This window comes from Scyliorhinus canicula, chromosome 15 (genome assembly GCF_902713615.1).
Source record: "Scyliorhinus canicula chromosome 15, sScyCan1.1, whole genome shotgun sequence".
Taxonomy (NCBI): domain Eukaryota; kingdom Metazoa; phylum Chordata; class Chondrichthyes; order Carcharhiniformes; family Scyliorhinidae; genus Scyliorhinus; species Scyliorhinus canicula.
In genome coordinates, this window is record NC_052160.1 from 1,149,612 (window position 1) to 1,171,605 (window position 21,994).

A 21,994-nucleotide genomic window follows, 5' to 3' on the forward strand; every position below is an offset into this window, starting at 1 on the left:
GAACATCTTAGCAGCATTAATTCAAATACAGCCCCCAAAGAATACAACACTAATTATCCTTTAAGCTTTCCTTTTAGCATCCATACGACTTAAAAACAAAACCTTTAACAGAAGCACATCAGGTAAAAGGCACTACTGAAAACATTTATAATTCTGAATTCACCAAATGATCTGGAGATAGTCTTTTGATGGCAGGGAGAACAGCACTACAGCTGCTCTGTCTGGCTTCAGCTCCAACACTGAAAGCAAAACTAAAACACACCCTGCAGCAAACAGCCAAAAACAAAAGTAAAAAGCTGACAGACAGCCCAGCTCCACCCACACTCTGACATCACTAATAAACACCCATTTCTTAAAGCTACTCTCACATGACACTAATTGGCGGGTCTTTTACTGTTTGCATTTGGGTTAAATCTAGTTTCAATATTTAGCTTTGAAACTGAAAAATTCATCAAAACAAAATAGTAAACCGGGCGTGAGCTTTTAATTCATCCTCGTTAATTATCCTGAGGAATACATAACTTCATCCCTCTGTTCTGTAATCCAACATAGCACCGTAATATCCGCAAGCATACTATTATCAAGCGTTTATTAGCTTTTCTGATCACTGACGGAATGTTTGAATTTGAAAATGATGAACTCGGGAGGTGGGGGCGAGCTGCCAGTGACCTAGTAACAGGCTGTTGCCGAGTAACAGGCTGTTGCCGAGTAACAGGCTGTTGCCGAGTAACAGGCTGTTGCCAAGGCTACTGTCTGAAGGAGAATGGCGGTCCGCCCATTTGAGCTTTTGACCCAGTCAGAGGAGGTAAAGGGGTGGGGTCACTTTGCCCAGCAGCTGAGTAGGCCTGGGAGTGGCCAATGCTGCTGGGGCACCCTTTTGTGGACCATGAAGTGGCCATCATGGAGGTCTCTCCTTCTCTGAGAACCCCTAAACACAGTGGTGGCAAAATACCCATGGGGGTGTGAGGAGGCTCCTGGACCATGCAGCCACGTTACCGAGGTGCCCGCTATGGGCTATGGCAACGGGAAGATCTCAGTCTCCCCTCCTAACCTTTTTCCCACCATATTGTCAGTTTGTTCACCTCTAATACAGGAGATGGAAAATTCCGCTCAGTTCCACAACAAACTCAATTAGAGCTACACAAATACACTATTTGATTTGTGAAAATGACAGGATGGGGATTGAATGTGGAATTCTATGATTCTACTTTGTGAAGTCAGGACATGATTATAATCACTTTAGAAAACCCGCTTTCCGCATTGTTACACTTACTTGGTGTTTGATAGTTGATAACTCGACTTGTCTCGAAGTGCAGATTAAGCTAAATATAAGTTGAATGAAAATAATTAAAAGGCTTGAAAGTTGAAATTTTTGTCACAATAAAAAAAGGTTCCAGCCGATCCCGTGTGATTAGTGCACGTTTCCTCTGGTTTTCTAGGACTCTGGGTACTTGCTTAATAGATTTCTGATGATTACATCAACTTTAATTCTTTTGTTTGGGTTAAAGGACATGGACATTAGTTTTGGTGTTGGCAGCAAATAAAACACCCAAACTGGGCAAACATTTTGTATTTGATTTAACTCCTTCTTCGTGCCAGAGAGTCTGTAATCTGATCATGTGATGATTACAGATCATTGAGATATTGCCCTTGTATTTTCTGACCATACCTAAGCCCCTTGCAGTCGTTCTGGCTATTTTAGAATTCTGCTATTGAAGTATTTATGTATTTCACTCTGCTTTTATTTTTTTTTATTTGCTCCTCACCCCTGAATAGCTTTCTATCCGACTGGGCCGAGATTTTTCTTCAATGCTTCCTGGAATCATAGTGCTGTGGCCCTTGGAAGGGTCCAGCTACAGAGGAAACAAATCATCTGACCTTTTAATCATCTGACTGAGTCTGCATTGCAGTGCATTCCACACACCCACCACTCTGTGTAAAGAACCTCCCTCTGACATCTCCCCTATACCTTCCTCCAATCACCTGAAAATTATGTCCCCTCTTGACAGCCATTTCCACCCTGGAGAAAAGTCTTTGGCTATTCACTCTATCTCATCACCTTGTACACCTCTATCAAGTCACCTCTCTTCCTTCTTCGCTCCAGTGCTCCCTCAACCTTCTTTTCATTAGACATGCCCTCCAGTCCAGGCAGCATCCTGGTAAATTTCCTCTGCACCCTCTCCGAGGGAGTCAATCTCAAGATTGACTCCTTACTGAAGGACAGGTCTGAGGCGTTCAAGTCAGGCGACCCTGACTTATACAAGAAATCCAGGTATGACCTCCACAAAGCCATCCGAGATGCCAAGGGAGAATATCAAACCAAGCTAGAGTCACAGACTAGTGTTACAGACTCTCGGCGGTTGTGGCAAGGCCTAAACAACATAACTGATGATGGAGTGTAGACTGATAGGGCGGTAATTGGCTGGGTTGGATTTGTCCTGTTTCTTGTGTACAGGACACACCTGAACAATTTCCCACATTGCTGGGTAGATGCCAGTGTTGTAGCTATACTGGAACAGCTTGGCTAGGGGGGCGGCAGGTTCTGGAGCACAATACTTCAGTACTATTGCTGGGATAGTGTCAGGGCCCAGAGCCTTTGCCGTATCCAGTGCCTTCAGCCGTTTCTTGATATCACGTGGAGTGAATCGTATTGGCTGAAGGCTGACATCTGTGATGCTGGGACCTCCGGAGGAGACCGAGATGGATCATCCACTCAGCACTCCTGGCTGAAGATTGTTATGAATTCCTCAGCCTTGTCTTTTGCACAGATGTGCTGGGCTCCTCCATCATTGAGGATGGGGATATTTGTGGAGCCTCCTCCTCCAGTGAGTTGTTTAATAGTCCACCACCATTCACGGCTGGGTATGGCAGGACTGCAGAGCTTCGATCCACAACTACTTCTAACAACCTCTGACCAGCTAGAATTTGCTTGAATTTGTGTTTATTATTTATGGTGCTTCCTGAGTGAGAAAGAAACAAAAAACAAAACAAGATGCTTCACTGACACACATTTTGATATTGAGCCACTTCAAGTGACATTAGGCAGGTGACCAAAAGCTGAGGTAAAGAGGTACCTCTTTAGGAGGAACTTTTAAAACATAAAATTTTTTTTTTAGAGTACCCAAATATTTGTTTTTCCAATTAAGGGGCAAATTAGCGTGGCCAATCCACCTAGCCTGCACATCTTTGGGTTGTGGGGGTGAAACCCACGCAGACACAAGGAGATGCGCAAACTCCACATGGACAGTGACCCGGGGCCGGGTTGAACTCAGGACCTCGGTGCCATGAGGCAGCGGTGCTAACCACTGCGCTACCGTGCCACCCTATTAAGGCGTAACTTAATGGAAGATAAATGTCGAGGAATTTAGGACTGAGTCAGCTGAAGCTTGAGGGATAAAAATCTGAGATTTTAGAAGTTCTTTAATGGGACAAGGGCAATGTCAGCATTTGTTGGCCTTGAGCTGGATGGCTTGAAGGACCATTTCACAGTCAGCCACGTTGCTGTGGGTCTGGAGTCACACCGGCTTGGGCAAAGCAGCTGATTTTCTTCCCTAAAGAGCAGCAGTGAACCAGATGGGTTTTTATGGCAATTGGTGAGAATTACACATCACCATGGCTGAGACTGGTTTAGATTCCAGCTGCCAATAGAGAGTTTGAACTCGCATGCCCAGAGAATTAGCCTGTGCCTTAGAATATTAAATCAGTGACATGACCAAAACACCACTATCTTTCCACAAGAGGCTCAGTGTGGAGAATGCCGAGGATTGTAGACGGCTGTAGAGCTGAAGAAAGCTACAGAAATAGGAAGGTGTAAAACCATCGAGAGATCTGAACACAACAAGGAGAATTTTACAATTGAGGTGCTGCTGGAACAGGAGCTGATGTAGATCAGGGAGCACAGGGGGTGATAGGTGAATGGACAATGCAGATACAGATTTGTATGAACTTGAGTTGATGCAATGTATATGGTGGGAGGTTGTCGGTGACACCACGGGAATATTTAACGCTGGAGGTAACCAAACCATTGTGAAGATTTCAGCAGAAGGTGAGCAGAGTTGGGATGGAGAGGAGTGGCAATTCAGAGGTGGATGTGGACAGTGGGGCGATGATACAGAGGTGGATCATGAAATCCCTACAGTGCAGAAGGAAACCATTCGTCCCATTGAGTCTGCACCGGCCCTCTGAAAGAGCACCCTATCCGCCCCATCCCTACAAACACACCTAACCTTTTGGACACTTGAGGGCAATTTATCATGATCAATCCACCTAACCTACACATCTTTGAACTATGGGAGGAAACCGGAGCACCCGGAGGAAACCCACGCAGACATGGGGAGAACGTGCCTAACCCTAACCCTACAGACAGGGACCCAAGGCCGGAATAAAACCTGGGACCCTGGAGCTGTGAGGCAGCAGTGCTAACCACTGGGTCACCGTGCCAGTGATGTTATGGAGGTGGATGTAGATGTAGGCAGGTTTGTCGATGGAGCAATCCTTCTGGGAGTCCATATCGAAAATATCTGCAGACAAATACATGTGGCGGGCAAAGTTCTTACCAATAACAAAGTCTGAAATTTGTTGAGCAAGTATTTTATTGCAGGTTTCCTGATTATTTTTATGCTACTTGAGGATAAACAGTTGTACATGTGTCAAAGGTCTTCAACCATATTTCAGTGCTTTGGATATTGATGTGGGGCTGGATATTATGGTATCTCTGAGCTAGGCCTGCCCCCCCTCCCAGCCTGGCCCCATAATAAGGGACATGGGCAATTCACCCATAGGCTGCTCCCCTTAGCGCTACTGGGAATGTTAACACAATTCAGTGGCAACTAAGGGCCTCCAAGCCACGTACATTGCTAGAAAACACTGGCAGTAGTAGGCGGGCCAGAGAGCAAAGGGCATTTTTAACAGTGCGTCTTTGAACCCTACCCCCTCCCCCCCCCCCCAGCTGATTCAGAGAGTGGCAAAACTGTGGAACTCGCTACCACAGGTAGTTGAGGCCAAAACATTATGTAATTTCAAGAAGGAATTTAGGGCTAACGGGATCAAGGGATATGGGGGGAAGGTGGGATCCGGGTATTGAACTTGATGATCAGCCATGGTCATAATGAATGGCGGAGCAGGCTCAAAGGGCCGAATGGCCTCCTCCTGCTTCTATTTTCCATGTTTCTATGAAACATCCTCTCAGCATTTACCCTGTCAGCCCTTCAAGAATCACGTCACATTCTTTTAAATACCAATGAGTAGAATCTCAACCTATTTAACCTTTGCTCATAAGACAATCTCACCATACCAGGGATCATCATACTAGGGGCTGGTTTAGCACACTGGGCTAAATCACTGGCTTTGTAAAACAGACCAAGCAGGCCAGCAGCACGGTTCGATTCCCGTACCAGCCTCCCCGGACAGGCGCCGGAATGTGGCGACTAGGGGATTTTCACAGTAACTTCATTGAAGCCTACTCGTGACAATAAGCGATTTTCATTTCATTTTTCATCATCCCAGTGAACAAGGAGAGGCGTTGGTGCAGTGGTACTGTCACTGGACGAGTAAACCAGAGACCCAGAGTAATGCTCTGGGATCCCAGGTACAAATCCCATCACTGCAGATGGTGAAATTTAAATTCAATAAAAATCTGGAATTAAAAGTCTAATGCTGACCATGAAACCATTGTCGATTGTCGTAAAAACCCATCTTGTTCACTAATGTTCCTTAGGGAAGGAAATCTGCCGTCCTTACCTCGATGTGACTCCAGACCCATGGCAATGTGGTCAAGGGGCAATTAGGGATGGGCAATAAAGGCTGGCCCAGCCAGCGACGGCCACGTCACCATCTCTAAATCACCTCCAATGAGGGTGCACGGGGCCCCATGGGCTTCATGGTTCCACCGACTGATCTGCTGGGACCATGCCTGCCAGTTCCCCACTGATCCCACAGAGCAAACCCTATACAGCTCGCTGCCAGGGGTGACCATCCCCCATCCATCACCGATGGCAGCCCACCCTGCCAGAAGCTGCCCCCTCCCCGGCAGAACCCCACTGCCCCCAGTGCCATTGCTTTGGAGCGACGATGGCTGCTCACAGCAGCCATTCCACCTGCTTCATGTCACAAAACCTTTAAACTTGCCTTTTTTTCTATCCTAACTTTTCGTTGTACTGTGGCCCTATTTCCTCTCGCACTTGATTACCCTGTCTACCATTTTTGCATTTTACTGTTCCTTCTTTTAATCCCGCCCCTTGTTTCTCTTTCTCCTGTGTCTCTGCTTCGATTCCCATTCCAGTGCCATTCAAGTTTAAAGCCTCCCCAAACACACAAGCAAGTACTCGCCCTGGGATATCAGTCGCTGTCCTGCCCAGGTGTAACCCGTCCAGTTTGACAGGTCCCATCTCCCCCAGAAACTGTCCCAATGCCCCAAGAATCCGCACCTTCTCTCAACCACGTATTCAGTTGATATTCCCTGCTATTCCTACTCGGACTAGCATGTGGCACTGATAGCAATCCAATCCCGTCCGCCCTCTCAGAATGTTCTGTAGCCGCTCCCTTGGTTCCGGGGAGGCAACATACCATTCAACAGTCTTGTTTGCAGCCACAGAAAACCCTATCGATTCCCCCCTACCCTGACCAGCCTGGTACATTGAAATGAATGAAATGAAAATCGCTTATTGTCACGAGTAGGCTTCAATGAAGTTACTGTGAAAAGCCCCTAGTTGCCACATTCCGCCGCCTGTCCGGGGAGGCTGGTACGGGAATTGAACCGTGCTGCTGGCCTGCTTGGTCTGCTTTAAAAGCCAGCGATTTAGCCCAGTGAGCTAAACCAGCTGCTGCCTGAATAGGCTGTATCTTGCCAAGTGGCAATTGACAATGAAGAAATCAGCAGCTCCAGCTGTTCAGTACAACAAACAGAAAATAATAAACCAGGGTTGGCTACATATAACCCAGGAAAATGCATTCGAATCTCCCCACAATGTCTGTAACATTATTGAATCACGGTAATCCCACTGAGAATATGAACAAACACTGAGAAGGGACAATGTCACCTTGGAGTGGAAATTCGGATTTCCCTAGGGCCTGAGTATTATATCAGCTCAGCTGTGTTATTGCCATGATAAACTAGCTGGCTGACTAATTGCAATCTGAGACTCCTCCCAGTTGACAAAGCAAATTTAGTTAGTGAGTCATTCAACCAGGAAAGTGCTAGTTGATCCCTCACCTATATTCAGTTTAGTTGGGAAGGTGTTAAAGAAACAACAAGTGGCCTGTGTGCTTTCAGGCAAATGTGAAGCGTCCCTCCCGCCAGTACACTGAAATCCACGTCAAGCTCACTGGGCTGAAATTAATCTTGTAAATATAATGGGTGGAAGATTCTGCTATTGGCAGAGCGCTGGGTGGGGTGAGAAACAGAGTGTTCCCTCCAGCTGCACAGCCAAATTTTCTCGTCAGATAAACCAGCTTTCTGTGCCAAATAAATCTCACAGCGTGGCCCACGCCATCACACTGATGGTACACACGGCATCATGCTGGCAGCGCCCATGACGTCACTTTGACAGGGCGCATGCCACCACGCTGGTACGGCGGTGCTGGAAAAGCCGGGTTTGGGTGACATTTTTAAAGGATCCAATAAAAGCAAAGAACTCCCCACCCTCCATTTGTATAGAGACCCTCCTGCATGCACAAGGGGAACCCTTCCCCACCAGGCATGGGGAACAACACCCTCTCCAACAATAAAGGGAACCCCACAATATAGCTCCCCAGAGACCACCCCCTTCCCCCCCCTGCCCCTTGGCAGTACACCCTGGCACCTTCTCTAGCAATAGCCCTTAAGAAACATCCAGCAGTAGTTACCACACTAGGTACCTATATATCTTTTGGCAATTGCTTCTGCTTTAGAATAGTAAACCTAGTAGCTCAAACAGGTTCCCTGGGCAATGGCTTGCAATGGAGTGTGCACAGCCTCCGGCTGTGTATTACTGTGATCTTGGACCAACTCTACTCAGCTCAGCTCAGCCTATAGGATAAACTCTACCACTAACATACTGGATTGGATTTGAGTTATTGTCATGGGCAACGCTGTACAGTGAAAAGTATGGTTCTGCGTACAGTCTAGGCAGATCGTTCTATACATGAACAAAGTGGGGGTTGGTTTTATTCAGTTGGCTAGACAGCTGGTTTGTGTTGCAGAGCGAGGCCAGCAGCGTGGGTTCAATTCCCGTACAGGCTGAGGTTATTCATGAAGGCCCCGCCTTCCCAACCTTACCCCTCGCCCGAGCTGTGGCGATCCTCAGGTGCCATCACCACCAGTCAGCTCTCCCCCTCAAAGGGGAAATCAGCCTATGATCACCTGGGATTGCTGAGCAAAGTTTTCTTTGGGGCGGCACGGTGGCACAGTGGTTAGCACTGCTGCCTCACACTTGGGACCTGTCTGTGTGGAGTTTGTATGTTCTCCCTGTGTCTGTGTGGGTTTCCTCCGGATTGTCCAGTTTCCTCCCACAGTCCAAAGATGTGTAGGTTAGGTGAATTGGCCACGCTAAGTCATCCCTTAGTGTCCAAAAAAGGTTAGATAGAGTTATGGGGATAGGGTGGAGGTGTGGGCATAAGTAAGGTTCGCTTCCAAGGGTAGATGCAGACTTGATGGTCCAAATGGCCTCCTTCTGCACTGTCGGGATTCTATAAAAACACAGGACATACGATAAATACACAATGTAAATACATAGGCACAGGCAGGTGTAGCATACTGCTTTTTTCTTTGATCTTTTCTGATCTTTCCTTGTCCGTTATTGATTGCAGAAAGGTTTCAGTTCCATCACCATAGTCAGGAAGAAGGATAAAGCATTTTACAATTCGGAGCGACTTTAAGGTTAGCAAAATATTGCAAATTTGGTGCAACACTTGATGAAACTCTTTGTGATAGGCTGGTTTGTGATAGGCTGGTTTGTGATAGGCTGGTTTGTGATAGGCTGCTTTGTGATAGGCTGGTTTGTGATAGGCTGGTTTGTGATAGGCTGGTTTGTGATAGGCTGGTTTGTGATAGGCTGGTTTGTGATAGGCTGCTTTGTGATAGGCTGGTTTGTGATAGGCTGCTTTGTGATAGGCTGGTTTGTGATAGGCTGGTTTGTGATAGGCTGGTTTGTGGATTCTGCAGTGGAGCTATTCAGAAGAAGCTGATTACTGTTAAGTGATGTAATTTGAAAAGCTGCTGTGGAAGTTGCCATATCTATGGAATTAGCAATGAGTGAAGATGGAAAAGTTGCCTCTGCGTGTTCTGTGGAAATGTCCTACTTTATTTGGCAGAGATGGTTGGAAAAGACTAGGCTTAATTGGGAAGCCCAGATGGATTCAAGGAGCAAGTTCTAATGAAGAATGAGAAGGGTTTTGAAGATTTGCTAAGGTCTATGAGTGGAGTTGAATTATACCTAAAAATGAAGCCAGACAGCACACCCAAATGTCTCAAAGCTAGAACCGTGCCGCACGACATGATGCCAAAAGTTGAAAGAAGTAGAAAGACGAGAACAAACAATAGCCATTGAACCTGTTGCTACCAGTGATTGGGGAACACCAATAGTTCCTGTATTGAAACGTGATGGATTAGTGAGAATTTGTGGAGATTTTAAAACAACTATTAACCCAGCATTGTGCACAGATCATTACCCACTGCTGCTGTTTGTAGACTTGTTTTCCGGACTTTCTGTAGGGCAGAAATTCAGTAAAATTGATCTTTCACAGGCATATCTGCAAACGAATGTGGCTGCTGAATCACAAACATTACTCACCATCTTAACGCCCAAAGATTTGTTTCATTACAGAAGTGATTTCAGAATAACAACAAAGTAGAATGGAGTGCAATGTTTTTTAGATGACATACTCATCACCGGTTCAATTGAACAGGAACACTTGGAGAATTTGGAAGTTGCCCTGAAGCATTTACAGAGCCACAATCCCGTCTCTGGGTCACTGTCTGTGTGGCGTTTGCACATTCTCCCTGTGTTTACATGGGTTTCACCCTCACAACCCAAAGATGTGCAGGGTAGGTGGATTGGCCACGCTAAATTAACCCTTAATTGGAAAAAATGAATTGGGTATTCTAAATTTTTTTTAAAATTTTTAAACAAAAAAAGCTTTTGATTCAAATGGGTCTTTACCAGACCTTTGCTCTCAATTTCAGGTACAGAGAGGAGAGAGACAGTACAACTGCACTGAACTCCTTTTCCCACTTGTAAGTAAAAGAGGTTTGGGATTAGTTTTTAAAGAAAAGGTAGTGTGTTTTCCCAATCCTTTGGCTATTTTTGAGATCAAATTTCACTGGTTTAGCACAGTGGGCTAAACAGCTGGCTTGTAATGCAGAACAAGACCAGCAGCGTGGGTTCAATTGCTGTACCAGCTCCCTGAACAGGCGCCGGAATGTGGCAACAAGGGGCTTTTCACAGTAACTTCATTGAAGCCTACTTGTGGCAATAAGCGATTATTATTATTAATAGTCCAAAGCAAATTTAAGTTAGGATTAACTCCGAAGGTTTGTTTATTTTGCACATTCGAAACCTGGAAAAGGGGGCGTTTAGCAACATCCCACTCCCGCACGCACAGTAAAAGGGGGAGGGGGAGAATAGAGAGAAGAAGATTTGCACCTCAAGGACCACAGAAAATGAATATTAGTTCACGTGACTTTCAGATCCCAAGGTCCGATTCAAATGAAGAATTCTTTCACGGTGCTCGGACTCCGCTAACCAAAGACCGCAATCGGAGGATTGGCTTTAAATTGGTGCTGATACCAGAAGATGGCGGAGGTAGTCCGAGACAGAGTGTGTTCTGTTGGCAATGATACAATATCTTCCAGCAGTGCTCGGTGAGATGGGAAGGTGAAGCCTGCTTCTGTGGGGCTAATCAGTTGGATGGGCCACAATGTGGTCTGGCCATGATACCCAAAGATGTTAAAACTGTCCAAAGGTCCAGAGGCTTGGGTCACGTAACATGGGCTGTTAATAATAATTACAGCTTAGCAATCAGTTTCTGTGCTTCTTGCTAAATTCTTAGGAAAGTGTCTCTTCCAGTAATGAATTTCGAACTTTCTCTTTTGTGATAGTTCAGGATGGGAGAGCCAGTTCCCCTGCTTTCATTAATCAAAATGAGTTTGTACAATGAACTGTGAAATTCCAGAAGCTGAGAAAGAATGATTTTGTTCTTGAATATCCTGGGGGTAGCACCCAGGCAAAGGACTAACCTGTGGCCAAGTGACTTATAGCAGCCATCTTTATTCTGCAGAAAATTTCAGTTTTGAAAAAGCAGTAAGGATAAAGTTTTGAACATTCAGTGTTGGGGTTCCTTTCGTGTTGTGTAGGAACAAACGTGGAGAGCGGTCACGTGAATTTCAATGATGGCCAACTCTATCTCTACACCATATTTTCACCCTACCACTTCCTCTGAGCTATCAGGCTAATTCTGGATATACAGACTTGGATGAGCAACAATATTTTCCAGCTAAACATTGGGAAGAAGGAAGGTATTATCCTGGGTCCCCAGTGGAACTCAATATCAATGACCACTGGTTCTATTGCTCTCCCTGGCTACTGTCACATTCCTATTTCAGTCCGTCTGTGACCTGACCCTCAGTCACACTTTTGCCACCTTCAAAACTCTATAATGCTCCTCTGGTTCAATTCCTATCCTCCACAGTCTAAGATACGATAGAAAAGCCACTCTGCTCCACTGAACCTTCATTTTCATTTCCTTGGCTGCAAAGATTCGGTGGTATTGATCCATTAATTTCAATTAAAAATAATACAAACGATGAGTATTGAACTTGACATCCCAGCTTCATGACAATGTGAGCATGATCTGAAATACGTGGGTTTTTGTGAAAGGAATTAAGATGCAATTTTGTTATTAATCTAATTTGTCTGTTCCCTTTTTCTTCTGCTTTCCTCTCTCCCTTTCCTTCTTCTCAAACGTGGCTGTGAGATATATTTTCTTTGTTTCTTATCTCTTCCCCCTTTTCAGTGAGACAAAATAGCAGAATGTTATCCTCCTTCAGCGCTGACATAGCCCTAACCAATGCCATGAAGTCCTGTGACCATAACTAACCCCTCCTCATCACCCTTCCCACCAGAACCTTTGACACGGTTGATGATGACACCGAGAAAGACTCACAATTATACCACAATGTCTGAAAACATTTACAGCCAATCAAGTACCTTTGAAGTGTGGTCACTGCTGTAGTGTAGGAAATGCTGCAGTCAATTTGCACAGCAAGATCCCGCAAAGACCACTTGATAAAAACACCAGAATCTGGTGAGTCGACCTGCTTGGTGGGATTTCTCTAGCTTGACTTTATCCTCAACCACTGAACACTTGGAGCATTTCTGCCAAGGTCTTCGCCTCTCATGTCTGTCCTATCACCTTGGGTGGTCCCCGAGGAGTTACTCTTGGGCTCCTCTACTTCCTCATGCTGGCTGGAACTGAAAACATCACTAGGGTCAGCTTCCAAAGGTACGTAGATAACACTCAACCTTCCTCTACAGTGCCTCCTCGAACACCTGCATTGTCTCTGTGCTGTCACACGGCCCAATATCACTCCTCCACATACATAATGTCTCTAGCTAAATGCTTGGAAACTAATGTTGTCACCTTTGGCACGGGTTGGCATTAAGTTCATACACACACAGTCTCCCAAGGCCAGCATTGAACCCTGGCGCTGTAAGGCAGAAATGTCTCCATGCTGCCCTTTGGCGTGGGGACTGTAAGGAGGTTTGGAGGTGAGAATGGACCATGAGGTGGCTCTAAGGCTATATGGGGCCAATGGGGGTCTTGAGGGGTAGTGGGGTCTGAGGGATGAGGGCTTGAGGTCTTAGAATTTAACAAAACAATTGGGACAAATTCTCCGTGAAGCGAGGCAGGCCTTCTAACCAGACTGCCTGAGCACTGAGCTGCAGACACCTCTGACCTGTTTCTGAGTGGGTGGGCCTGACTCAGTTCCACACTGACCACCCAACGTGAAAATTGTGTCTAACGGGCTGCTTTCTACCAAGATGGGATTGCTGAGACAAGGAATTTCTAACTTTGTGATCTGCCTTGAATGTGAAAATCCAGCCCAATGTTGTACAGTTGGAAAGGACAGAAGTCTGAAGACAGGGAGTGAGGAATTGTGGGTGGGCTAGTATCCTGCTGATCTTTAGCCCAGAATGGTGAAAGGGGGTAGCTGTAGAGGTAGCATTGGTGGTCACCTTCCAAATCTCTGTATATCCTGGAATTGTTCCTGCAGATTGGAAAGTAGCAAATACAACCCTCGGTTCAAGAAAGGGAGAGAGAAAACAAGGAACCAGGGACCTGTAATCCTGACATCAGTAGGATAAATGCGAGAATCCAGTAAAAAGAATGCGATAATTGATCACAAGGAAAATAATGATAGGATTTGGCAGCGTTAACATGGATTAATGAAAGGGAAATCATGTTTGACAAACCTGTTGAGAGTTTTTGAGGATGTTACCAGCAGAATAGATAAAAAGGGGAACTAGTGGATGTGAAGTATTTGGATTTTCAGAATGTTTTCGAGAAGGTCCAATACACAAGGTTAGTTAGCAAAATTAGAACACAACATACTGGGACGGATAGCAAATTGTTAAACAGACAGAAAACAAAGAGTAGGAATAAATAGGCCATTCTCAGGTGGGCAGACTGACTAGAGAGTTACCACAAGAATCAGTGCTTGGGTCCCAGCTATTCACAATCTATATCAGGGATTTGGATGTGAGGAATCACCTGTAATATTTCCAAATTTGCTAATGACACAAAATTAGATGAGAATGTGAGTGGTGAGGAGGATGCAAAGAGGGAATTTAGACAGGCTCAGTGACTAGGCGAGAACAGAGTCAATGGATTATATTGTGGAAAATGTTATTCACTTTGGTACTTTGGTATTTAGCTTTGGGACAGTACAGTGGGCAGCATGGTGGCACAGCAGTTAGCACTGCTGCTTCACAGCACCAGGAACCGTGACCAATTCTGGCCTCAGGTGACTTTGTGGAGTTTGCACGTTCTCCCCGTGTGTGCGTGGGTTTCTTCCGGGTGCTCCAGTTTTCTCCCACAGTCCAAAGTTGTGCAGGTTAGGTGGGTTGGCCATAATAAATTGCCCTTCATGTCCAAAGATGTGCAAGGGGGCTTATGGGGACAGTTCTGGTCGCCTCATTATAGGAAGGACGTGGAAGCTTTGGAACGGGTGCAGAGGAGATTTACCAGGATGTTGCCTGGTATGGAGGGAAAATCTTATGAGGAAAGGCTGATGGACTTGAGGTTGTTCTCGTTAGAGAGAAGAAGGTTAAGAGGTGACTTAATAGAGGCATACAAAATGATCAGAGGGTTAGATAGGGTGGACAGTGAGAGCCTTCTCCCGCGGATGGAGGTGGCTAGCACGAGGGACATAGCCTTAAATTGAGGGGTAATAGATATAGGACAGAGGTCAGAGGTGGGTTTTTTACGCAAAGAGTGGTGAGGCCGTGGAATGCCCTACCTGCAACAGTAGTGAACTCGCCAACATTGAGGGCATTTAAAAGTTATTGGATAAGCATATGGATGATAATGGCATAGTGTAGGTTAGATGGCCTTTAGTTTTTGACTTCCCATGTCGGTGCAACATCGAGGGCCGAAGGGCCTGTACTGCGCTGTATCGTTCTATGTTCTATGTTCTAAGAGGGGACATAACTTTAAGGTGATTGGAGGAAGGTATAGGGGAGATGTCAGAGGGAGGTTCTTTACACAGAGTGGTGGGTGTGTGGAATGCACTGCCAGCAGAGGTGGTGGAGTCAGAGTCATTAGGGACATTTAAGCGACTCTTGGACAGGCACATGAACAGCAGTAAATTGAAGGGGTGTAGGTTAGGTTGATCTTCGATTAGGATAAATGGTCGGCACAACATCGTGGGCCAATGGGCCTGTACTGCGCTGTATCGTTCTATGTTCTATTATGGGGTTACAGGGATAGGGCGGGTGAGTGGGCCTAGATGGCGTGCTCTTTCAGAGGATTGGTGCAGATTCGATGGGCCAAATGGCCTCCTTCTGTACTGTAGGAGTTCTATAGTTATACGATGAACACCTTCACTTACAATCGCAGAAGGTGTAACTCCTGCCCCTTTACCTTCTCCCTCCCTCCTCACCATTCAAGGCCCAAAACACTCTGGTCAGGCTGACGTTTCACTTGCTTCTTTCAATCTGGTTACTGCATTCACTGTTCTCAGTGTGGCCTCCTCCACATTGTGGAGACTAAACGCAGACTGGGTGACCACATTGTGGAACACCTTTGCTCAGTCCACAAGCATGGCCCCAGACCTTCCTGTCTCTGCCTTTTTAACTCACTGTCCTGCCCTCACGCCCACATGTCTGTCCCTGGCCTGCTGCAATGTCCCAGTGAAGCCCAGCGTAAACTGGAGGGCCAGCATCTTATCTTCCCATTAAGCACATTACAGCCCTCAAAACTCATCATTCAGCTCAACAACTTTAGACTGTGAACTTTTCTCCTCCATCTTAAACCCTATTTTTATATCCCAGACATTTATTGTCTCAATGCAAGAAAATCTCCCTCAAAATGAGACAGAACAAACAACTTAAAAATGCACATATGCATGTGTCTGAGTATATGTTTGTGTCTATGTATATATGTGTGTGTGTCTGTGTGTATATGTGTGTGTGTCTATGTGTGGGTGTGTGGGTGAGTGAGTGTGTGTGTGTGGGTGTGTGTGTGTGTGGGTGTGAGTGTGTGTGGATGTGTGTGTGGGTGTGTGTGTGGGTGTGTGTGTGGGTGTGTGTGTGGGTGTGTGTGTGTGGGTGTGGGTGTGTGTGCGTGTGTGTGTGGGTGTGTATGTGGGTGTGTGTGTGGGTGTGTGTGTGGGTGTGGGTGTGTGTGTGGGTGTGTATGTGGGTGTGTGTGTGTGGGTGTGGGTGTGTGTGGGGGTGTGTGTGTGGGTGTGTATGTGGGTGTGTGTGTGGGTGTGTGTGTGGGTGTGTGTGTGGGTGTGTGTGTGGGTGGGTTGGTGTGGGGTGTGGGTGTGTGTGTGGTGGTGGGTGTGTGGTGTGTGTGGGTGTGTGTGTGAGTGTGTGGGGGTGTGTGTGTGTGTGGGTGTGTGTGGGGCGTGTGTGGGGTGTGTGTGTGTGGGGGTGTGTGGGTGTGTGTGTGTGTGTGGGTGTGTGTGTGTGGGTGTGTGTGTGTGTGGGTGTGTGTGTGGGTGTGTGTGGGGTGTGTGTGGGGTGTGTGGGCGTGTGGGGGTGTGTGTGTGTGGGGGTGTGTGGTGTGGGTGTGTGTGTGTGGGTGTGTGTGTGGGTGTGTGTGTGTGGTGTGGGGGTGTGTGTGGGGTGTGTGTGGGTGTGTGTGGGGTGTGTGTGTGGGTGGGTGTGTGGGTGTGTGTGTGGGTGTGGGGGTGTGGGTGTGTGTGGGTGGTGTGTGTGGTGTGGTGTGGGTGTGTATGTGGGGTGTGTGTGGGTGTGTGTGTGGGTGTGTATGTGGGGTGTGTGTGGGTGTGTGTGTGGGTGTGTGTGTGTGTGGGTGTGTGTGTGGGTGGTGTGTGGGTGTGTGTGGGTGTGTGTGTGGTGTGGGTGTGTGTGGGGTGTGTGGGTGGGTGGGTGTGTGGGTGTGTGTGTGTGTGGTGGGTGGGTGGGTGGGTGTGTGGTGGGTGTGTGTGTGGTGTGTGTGGGGTGTGTGTGTGGGAGGGGGGGCTGTCCCACATCCTCAGAGGAGATGGAAGCCACAAAGCTAGCACTGTGACATCATTCAAGTGCGCTGTCCACCAGCGCAACACCTCACATCAGGCTCCTTGAGCACAATTACAAATGGTGGGACATCACAAGTCAGCAGAAGTTGTGAGAGGCAGAGACATCTGTGGGCAATCCGCTTCAGAAGACGGAGACAAACCTAGTCATAGAATCACCTGGAGAGTCCACCACAGCAGGACTCCGGGTGGATGCAGGAGTGGCCATTGAAAGCACAGCACGTGCCATGTTTTAGAACTGCCACTGATGACTCAGGCATCCCAGCTGGTGGATCCTCCCAGAGTGACCTGAGGAAGCTGGGGCAGTAACTGATGGCGATGGGTGTGCTTTCACCATCATTGATCTCATTGGCCTCTCTGACTGACGGACTACCCGTGCAGCAAGACCCTGGGTGGAGATTGTTCCTGATTGACACCGGTACAGAGGAGGAAAATGTGATGGCAGCTGCCAGGAAAGCGAGTGAACACTGTGGTGAATGTGATTCACACCGGATTATAATCTGTATATACATGTGCCTATATTGTAAGTGCAGTTGCACTACCTGACCACCAGGGGAAGTAGCTCTGGGAATGCTCGAGAATTGTACTGGGCTTCTCCCTTGGTTCCGCCCAGGACTCCTCCCCCTGGAGCTGCTGTATAAAGATCAGTGCCACATAGTCAGCCGGCCAGTTCACCGAAAGTTCAATGGCTAACCGGCTGGCTCTGTTGTGAGTATATTAAAACCGCTATTCTAATCCTACAAGCACGTGTCCGTAGAATTGTTGGTTCCAACAAACACATACACACGGCACTTGCTATTGTCAGATACTCTTACTGAATCTCACTGGCCAGTCACATTGGTGTCTTGATGGTAATGTGAGTGTAATTGATGATGCCCTCCACATGTGGGAATCCAACAATGTTCGGCCATGCCTGCCCTTTGTACCTGTGAGAACTCATCTGTTTGAAATGTGTACAGTGCTGCTTTGGTAAATAGGACATCAGTGAGCTGTGATGTGGAATGGTGTGCTGCTGTTTGTGAGACATCACCACTGTGTCTACAGCTGAATGTGGAACAAGCTCGGGGCACGATGAGTGATCCAGTGGGGTCTGAACTCTCACTGAATGGTGCATTGATGGCCAACTCCCCTCTGTGTTGCTGCCTCCTCAAACGAGACCTGTTACAGGTCCAGTGTGAACACTGTGTCTTCTGTCACAAATTACAGACTTGCCCTAAATGGGCTAATATGTTCATTAACAGGTTTAACTGGTCAGTGCTCGCATTCGGGATGGGTGCTCGGCCCTGCCTCCCCACTCGTCACAAAGATTGGTGACCTTTAGAATGACATCAGAAACTGGGCAGGAAAAGTAGCCAATGTCAGGAAATGACAAGCAGACACTTCAATTCCCACCCCCATCAAAATCCTGCTCTGACTACAGCATCTTCCAAAGCGGGAAAATGACAAAAGAATTATCAATTAAACTCAGGCTTTGTAAGAAATGACAAGTTAATAAAATCCTTAAAATATGCGGCAGATGTTCCTGCACCACATGGACTGCGGTGGGTTTAAGAAGGCAGCTCAGTACCACCTTCTCCAGGGCAACTAGGGAAGGACAATAAATGTTGACCCAGCCACTCACAACAAAAACAAATTTAATTTTTTGAAAATGATGTGGATAATAATGAGGACAGGTTTTGTAGCCACTGGGTGTGAGGGGTTGCAGGAGGATGGTGCAGAGTTTGGGACGGGAGTTTAAACTCCACAGCATCTGTCTAATACTGGGCAGGGTGCTCTGCTGGAAGCTGAGCAGGCGGATGGTGAGGCCTCTAGAGAAGCCGCAACAATAGACAGGTCTGATCCATGATCCGGTGTGGTTGGTGCTTCTGATTGCTGAACGTGGGGAACATTGCGTGGGCAGGTATAATGGCGCAGGGTAGCTTGGAGGTGCTGCAAAGACAGAAATCTTCCCCCAAACCTGCCCGTATTTACTTTCAGAGGGTACGTTCCCCAAAGGTTGGGAAATGCAGCTGCCCACTGCAAAATCTGCAAAGCTGCAGTCCTATCAAAATATTGAAATTTGATCTTGGGATCAAATTGGCTCCACAAAGGGCTCACTTCTGGGCAGGTTGGGGCCAGGTTGTAGAGTTGAAAGCTTTAACATCTGATCCCAAGTTACCTATTTCTGGATGTTAAATTCAACTCCGTGTAACTCACACGACAGACAACCAGATGTCAAAGAAAGTAATAAAACTCCCATTTGTTTGTCATCTAATATCGTCACAAATTTAACATGAATCATTTGTCATGAAGATATATATATATAAATATATCTATACAATATTATACGTACAAATATCAAATATAAAACTATAAATATATGTTGAATGTATTAAAAAACAAATCTCTGGTTTTAGTAAAATTAATATTTTGCTGATGATTAACTTTTTGGTTTGCTGGAATCAGCGCTTTAAGGAGTTAAACCAGGAATATGCAAAGTGTTTCTCAAACAACAACCCCATCAGTTCAGTTCCATATCATCTTGCTCACATTCCTCAAAAGTGTGAATTGATAAGGCTGGGACAGTAGAAAACGTTAAGTGTCAAATAAATTAAGATAATACTGTCAATGATGGACATTTACAACAAATTGTTTTAACTTAATCATGAGAGATACATTAACTGTTACCTTTGATTCAGTGTCAATCTCATCGCCGGTCTATCATAAAAAAATAAAACCATTTAATGATTTTAAGTCTTAATTTGATACGAGTTTTTCTCTAGTCTACTCTTCATAAATAATGTAATCTATGTATATCCTAGTAACCAAGCTGATCATTTTGTCTTGTGATCTCTGGGTCTGACTCTCACTTACTTTGATATCAGGGAAACCCTGTTGTCCAGGACAGGGAGTGAATAATAACATTATTGTTAAATGAACTCTGATTTAATATACAGGGAAACATTGCAAAAGAATGATACATTTAAAGGCAAGATGAGAACTCAGTCAATGACTCCACAGCCTAGAAACTGCTGTTTATGTATTATTCACAGATAAATTATGAATTTGCTTCCCATTCATTAGGGAGTGCTTTCCCTTATTTACTCTCAGTTTTTGCTGTCATGTGGAGTTTGACAGCCATTAGCTTTGTGGGTCTTCTAGAAGGAGATAATATAAGTTGTACCACTGTTTATTTGTTTGCTTAAAGTAAGTTCCACCATTGGCTCTCTATTAAACTATTTGTAGAGATATATCTCTACTGTGGAAACTCACTGTATAACTGAACAATGCAACTTGACTGCAGACCCTGCATATCATTGAATATCACAGTCCTTCCTGCTTATTCCCTTATTTCCCATTTATTTTATTTTGCCGGTATCATTTTTTTATCCATGGATGGTGAATGGACATGTGTCTTTCAGTCAAGGAGCAGAGAAGAGGGAGGAATTCAGGAGTACAGGAGACAACACTCTCCGAGTTGAAACAGGAGACCTCAGAACTTTTGGCACTGGGGTGGGACTCAGCTCGGTTCATGGGCTGGTGGCAAAAGAATTGGCCAAAAGGCTGTACTCTGCCCAGTAACAGGTGGTGATTAGATTCTACCCCAGTGGGGTGGTTCTCAGAGACCAGTTGAGTCCTAGACACACAAAGACAAGGACCTGCTGTCTCCCCCTCTCTCCCTCTGCCACCAGAAAGGCTGTGACTGTTGTATTTCTGAAACTGCAGAGACCTGAAAGAATCTGCAGTGAAAACCTTGAACTGAAAGTGGTGTTTGAAGAGCAGGAAGGTGCTGGAAATCACCGTCTGAAACAAAGAGTTTTTTCATTTTACTTATGATTTTCACCCCATTTCCCCCCTCGGCGTTGGTCTGTCTTGTGTGTGAAGAGGATGGGGGGGGGGGGGGGCAAGTTAAAGTGGTGAGTTAGGAATTAGATAATAGTTTTTGTATTTGCAGAAAATGTCAATGTAGTCCTTGTTATAATAAACAATAATTGTGTTTACATTTACAAACCTGGTGGCTGTAATTATTTGGCAGCCAAAGGCCAAAGATTTTGGGAATTTTTATAAGAATTATTGGTAAATTCACTTGTGTTGAGACTGTGGGTTGAATGGGCTGGAATTGGCCCTGCCTTGACCCAGGGTGTCTGGTCACGGCCACACGGAAAACTGAAGCTGGTGAAAATAAATGAAAACATAAAAAGGGGAATTTGAAAAATTCACCTAGAAATCAATCCTCAGTGTCAGAATATTTTGGCGGGATTTGACCTGTTGGCTGGAGAGCCGGCCAGAGACCCGTGTTGCTCTCTTTTTGGGAGGATTGCCAAGTCACGCGCCATCAGGCAATGGTGAGGCCAGCTATGAGCCTGGAATTAAGACCCTGGGGAAAGGAGTCTTACTTACCAAGAGCTGCTGGCGAATCAGAGGTTTCTCACTGTGTTAGAGCCCCCAGGGATGACCCATTGGGGCCTGTGGAATACGAGCTCTCCTGAGATAGAAGCCGGCCCAGGAAGGAGTCAGAATCTCAGGATGGTCCCAGCTGGGACTTGGACTGTTGCTGAGTTGCTGCATTTTCTAACTGTGAGGAGGGAACTTTTCACTCACCTTATTGGGCCTCCTCATTGACTAAAATATTAGTGACGAGGATAAAATGGAGCAGACGGCCCTGGAGGCAACTCAGACAATGGCTGTTCTCAACGCAAAGGAGAAAGGTTTGCACAGCTTCAAAAATGCCTCTCTTCGGTAGACTCGGCCTGTTTGATGCGAGTGTGGAAGACGGGGCTCAGCGCACGGAGCGTCTGAAATATTTCTTCAAGGCAAATGCAATCACGAGAGAGAGACCACCAGAAGGCGATCCTGTTGGTCCCACTTTCAGCATCATAAAGAGCTGAATCTACCCTGTGGCCCCAGACTCCAAAACGTTTGAGGAATTGGTGATACGCTTGGCGGTCACTTCCACCCTAAACCTCCGGGCATTGTCCAAAGATAATGATTTAATACGGCCAAGAGAATCCCAGGGGAGTTTGTTACTGGGTTTCCGGTCTGATTACACAAACTAGTGGAACACTGCGACTACGGGCCGTCCCTACCCGAGATGCTACAAGACCTCCTGCGGCAGCAACAACATGGTGGCCCAGGGGAAATTGCTGGCCGAACCGTCATTGGACCTAAAATGGGCCAATGAGACCTCCCCCTCATGGGAGAGTGTAGAGAAGAGAGTCCAGGAACGCCAGGGTAAGTCTGGCATGGAGGTGAATAGTGTAACTTGTGGGTTTC

The 21,994-nt window shown here is 46.3% G+C and overlaps 1 protein-coding gene across 3 annotated transcripts in view; it reads right to left on the reverse strand.

The window, feature by feature from the left end:
- LOC119978784 (transmembrane channel-like protein 5) overlaps positions 1-21,994 on the reverse strand; it is a 252,670-nt gene that overhangs the window by 14,626 nt on the left and 216,050 nt on the right. For all 3 annotated transcript variants that reach the window (XM_038820662.1, XM_038820663.1, XM_038820661.1), the window contains 2 exons: positions 19,409-19,438; positions 1,274-1,322 (listed from right to left, as the gene is read on the reverse strand). In XM_038820662.1, the coding sequence (XP_038676590.1) occupies positions 1,274-1,322; positions 19,409-19,438 (79 nt within the window). The remainder of the gene's footprint in view (positions 1-1,273; positions 1,323-19,408; positions 19,439-21,994) is intronic.